The following is a 4162-nucleotide window of genomic DNA, read 5'->3' as shown; positions in this document are numbered from 1 at the left end:
ACCCCCACCTCTAGGGGGCTGGAGTGGGCTGGCTCGCTTTAATGACCACACAGGAGGGCTGCCATAACGATTACTCTAATTAATGAGGGCCTAGGGGTGGGAGGTCGGAAGTCCTTGGTGTCCCACACACACACCTCCCTCCCCAGGTGCTGCACCCCCAGCCCCAAATTACTTCAGCTTCCTCCAGATTCCCCCTCCATCACTCAAGGCCCCTCGGTCCCCATTGCTCACATTCTCCCCGCTAAGCCTGCAATATCTCCAGGCCCCTCTCGCCCCCCCCAGGCCACCCATTACCAGGCAACCCAGCGTCGTGCTCCCAGCCTGCCCTGCGGGCCCGTTGCCATGGTAGAGGGGTGGGCGCCATGGCCGCTGCTGCAGGCGGCGGTGTGGCCGCTACGGCCAGTGAGAGCAGCCTGCGGGCGCTGTACCGCTGGGTGGACGCTGTGCCGCTGTCCCGGCCGCGCAGGAACATCGCCCGGGACTTCAGCGATGGGGGTGTGCGGGGCTGGGGGGAGGCGTGGGCCTCCGGGGCAGGGCTGGGCCTCGGGGGGGGGTCCAGGCCTTGTTGTCAGAACGAGGCCTAAGGAGGAGCCCAGGCCTTGGAGTCGGGGTCAGGCCAAGGCCTCAGGAGGAGTGCAGGCCTCAGGGTCAGGCCTAGGCCTGGGGGTCAGGGTTGGGCTTCAAGGGGTGTCCAGGCCTCAGGAGGAGCCCAGTCCTAAAGGACAGTCTGGGTCCCAGGGTCAGGGCTGGGCCCTGGGGAGTCCAGGCCTCGGGGTCAGGCCCAGCCTCATTGCCAGGCTTGTGGTTTGAGCCAGGTCCAGGCCTCAGGGTAATCTTGGGGGTAGTGCTGGGCCTCAGGAGGAATCCCAGCCTCTTGGAGGGACCAGGCCTTGGAGTCAGCCCAGGACTGGAGTTTGGTGGGTGTCCAGGCCCTGGGGTCAGGCCCAGGCCTCAGGGGGAGTGCAGGCCTGGGGGTCAGGGCTGGGCCTTGGGGAATCCAGGCCTCATTGCTAGGCTCAGGATTCAAGGTAGGCCCAGGCCTCAGGAGCAAGCCTTGGGGGTAATGCTGGGCTTCAAAGGGAGTCCAGGCCTCAGAGTTGGGCCCAGAGCTGGGCTTTGGGGGAGTCCAGGCCTTGGGGTCAAGCCCAGGCGTGGGGGTCAGGGCTGGGCTTCAGGAGGAGTCCAGGTTTGGGGCCAGGCTGTGGCCTTGGAGTGAAGCCTGGGCCCTGGGGGAAGCCTGGGCTGTGGGTGCAGGGCCAGCCCTTGAGTGTCGCAAGTCCTGGTGCCCCAGCGGCTTCTCCTCTCCTCCCCAGTGATGGTGGCCGAGGTGGTGAAGTTCTTCTTCCCTGCCATGGTGCAGCTGCACAGCTTCGTGCCCGCCAGCTCCACGCCGCAGAAGTTGGCCAACTGGGGCCACCTCAACAGGTACCGGGATGGACAGCACTGTCGGAGCGGAGCTGGGCAGCAGCAGGCGATGGGCAGCAGGAACCCTGCCTTTGTGCCCTCTGGGATGCAGATCTGGGTTATTTTCTAGGAAGGTTTTGAGCAAGCTGAACTTCTCCGTCCCCAATGAGGTGATCCGGCAGATCGTGCAGTGCCGGCCAGGCGTGGTAGAGCAGGTGCTGCTGCTGCTGCGGCAGAAGATCGAGGAGAAGCAGAAGCAGGTCAAGGCAGTGCCTGGCCCGGGTCAGGTCAGCAGGGCAGAGCTGGAGCAGGATCCTGTGGGGAGCGGGGCTGGCACGACTCAGTGCTGCAGATGGCAGCCGAGCGTTGCTATGGGAACTATCACGTCCCCGTTCACTCTGCAGCCATGAATTGGCCTGGGCAGGCCTGGAGGCGCTGCCATTAGCTGGGGTGGGGGAGGGCAAAGGGGTGCTGACTCCATCATCTTCCTCGCTGTGATTCTCCTCAAGGGGAGCAGAAAAGCTGGTTGGACGCACAGCTCCAGGACAGCTTCTTCCCCTGCCCCAGCCAAATCTTCAGCCCAAGAGGGTCCTGGTCCCTGCAGTGTGAGATGAGGACACTGACCGTGCAAGCTTGGAGCAGGCTGGGGTCAGAGCAGGAATTCACCACGGGGAGGGCTGTGGCCGTGCAGGAATTCAGGCAGATTGATCCCAGCCCTGCCTCCAGGCGGTAATCAACACCGTGCTGCTCTGGGAACCTCCTGCTCTGAGCCACTGCCGTGGGAACAAACCTCCCACACCCCACTGGCACCCCACTCTGCTCCAGGAGGGCTGCGCTCCCCTGTTCTCCCTTCTCCAGCATCAGGGCTGCCTCCTTGCATAGGGGCTGCTTGCAGGTTCACCCGGGGAGTGAGGAGCCAGGTACGATGTGGGTTCTCCTCTCTGCAGGAGCTGGGCCTGCAGGCAGCACAGGAGATCAGCTACCTGGAGACAGGCAAGGCCGGTACGTGGCACCTTGGGATGCTCACAACCCAAACTGTCTCCCTGCTGTACCCCTGGGAGGAGTGCTGCAAGCCCTGGCTTGTGCTGGGGCAGCTCTCCTGCCCAGCGAGTGCTGCTATCAGAGCCTGGGGCTGCCGTGGGGCAGAGCTACTGGGGTGGGGCGGGTGCTAATTGAGGGAGATGTAAGTTGTGCTAATGGAGGGAGGTGCTGATGTGTGGGAGCTGATGATAGTGTGAGGCGATGACATAAAGCTGCATCCAGGAGCTTCACATGGGACATTAGGAAAACGTATTCATTGTGGTCCAGTGGTTGGACTGGCTTCCCAGAGAGGTGATTGGTGCCCCAGGTCCGCCATGGTGCACAGACAGAGCATTTGGACAACGCCCTCCGTAACTTTTGGCCACCCCTGAAGTGCTCGGGGACTCTGAGATGTTGGGAGGTCTCTTCCAAACTGTTCTATTGTAACTGCTGTGCTTGACAGGCTGCTCGAAGGCGAGGAGCACAGGAGGGGGCTGCACGCAGGAGACCCCCACGGCGGTTGGGTGAGTGCTGCTGGTGCTGCTGTGCCGTTCCTGGGAGTCTCTGCAGAGGGACAGCCCCTGGCACGGGGATGCAGAGGAGCTGGGTGTGCCCAGGAGCTGCACAAGGGGTTGCTCCGTGGGCCACCATCACGCTGCACGAGGGGTTGGTCACCGTCCCGGTGTTTTGTTTCCTGCCCAGGGGGAACGAGAGCCGCCAGCACTGTGCCCCTGCTGCAGGGGGTGACACCGCTGCCATCCGCCTGCAGCTGGCAGAGAGGGAGCAGGCGCTGCTCCTGGCGCAGGAGACGGTCCAGGTGAGCCCCGTGGCAGCTCCCTGTGCCTCCCACCACCCCCACAGCAATGCTGGGCACCCACAGCGATGTTCGCTCAGTGCCGTCAGCCTCCCAGGTCGCCCTTCTGGTGGCAGCCCTGGGCACGTGCCAGGCTGGAGGTGGCCTCGCTGGTGTCCAGATGGCCCGTGTCTTGCTCCCGGCTGGGAGAGCAGCTTTCCCTTTCAATCCCTTCCTCCCGGCCGTGCCCTGGATCCCTGACACGTGCCCACATCACTTGTGTGAATCCCTGGTCCCCAGCTGCTCCCGATTCCCATCCTTCCAGGCAAGCCGCGTTCTGGGGACGCCCCGCTGGGTGTGGGAGCAGGAATCGAGGCCCCAAACCTGATGGCTGCCTGCGGGTCGGGGGCTTCTCCTGCGGGAGAGGGCGCACAGCCGGGGCTCAGTGCGGGCCCAGCTGAGGGCTGCGCCCCACTCAGATCCTACAGATGAAGGTGCGAAGGCTGGAGCAGCTGCTGCGCCTCAAGGACATGAGGATCGACGACCTGAGCCGCTGCCTGCAGCAAGCCCGGCACCAGCAGCAGTGAGCACGGCCCGGCTTTGTCACCCTCCATCCTGACGTGGAGCTGCGCGTTCAGCGCCTCCCGGCCGCCCCCGTCAGCTCTCTGTCAGCCCCCCCGTGAGGAGCACAGAGGCGGCACGGCGCCCTGCAGGGCCGCTCCGTAATCCCCTCCCCGAGCTGTCGTTTATAATCTCCGAGGAAATCCCAGCCCGCGTGCCCGGCTCTGGCAGTGGAACACGCGGCCCTGTGGGGTAAACAACCTTCATCCCGCCTTGTGTCGATGTGGGGCAGCGGGGGCTCGGGGCGAAGCTCGGAGGCGTTCCGCACATCGCCGCGCGCTTTCGCAGCCCCGCGGCCTCCCTGCAGCGCTCAGGGCCGGGGCC

At 64.8% G+C, this 4162-nt stretch overlaps 1 protein-coding gene across 3 annotated transcripts; it reads left to right on the top strand.

Annotated features, from left to right (window-relative positions):
- The first annotated feature begins 6 nt into the window (after positions 1-6).
- Positions 7-4044, top strand: SPEF1 (sperm flagellar 1). 3 transcript variants are annotated; one of them, XM_010728119.3, is made up of 7 exons: positions 7-495; positions 1314-1425; positions 1535-1691; positions 2352-2406; positions 2888-2948; positions 3127-3241; positions 3697-4044. In XM_010728119.3, exons 1-7 carry the CDS (start codon positions 363-365, stop codon positions 3802-3804), a joined length of 741 nt encoding a protein of 246 aa, XP_010726421.1. In that variant the 5' UTR covers positions 7-362; the 3' UTR covers positions 3805-4044. The 3 variants fall into 3 exon arrangements, with proteins under 3 accessions (XP_010726421.1, XP_019467244.1, XP_019467243.1); XM_019611699.2 differs by having other exon boundaries at positions 1517-1664; XM_019611698.2 differs by having other exon boundaries at positions 1517-1691.
- The last annotated feature ends 118 nt before the right edge of the window (positions 4045-4162 follow it).

The sequence above is a fragment of the Meleagris gallopavo genome, unplaced genomic scaffold (genome assembly GCF_000146605.3).
Source record: "Meleagris gallopavo isolate NT-WF06-2002-E0010 breed Aviagen turkey brand Nicholas breeding stock unplaced genomic scaffold, Turkey_5.1 ChrUn_random_7180001954503, whole genome shotgun sequence".
NCBI classification, from domain to species: Eukaryota; Metazoa; Chordata; class Aves; order Galliformes; family Phasianidae; genus Meleagris; species Meleagris gallopavo.
The sequence above is the reverse complement of the archived record's forward strand: the minus strand, read 5'-3'. Positions and strand labels throughout refer to the sequence as shown.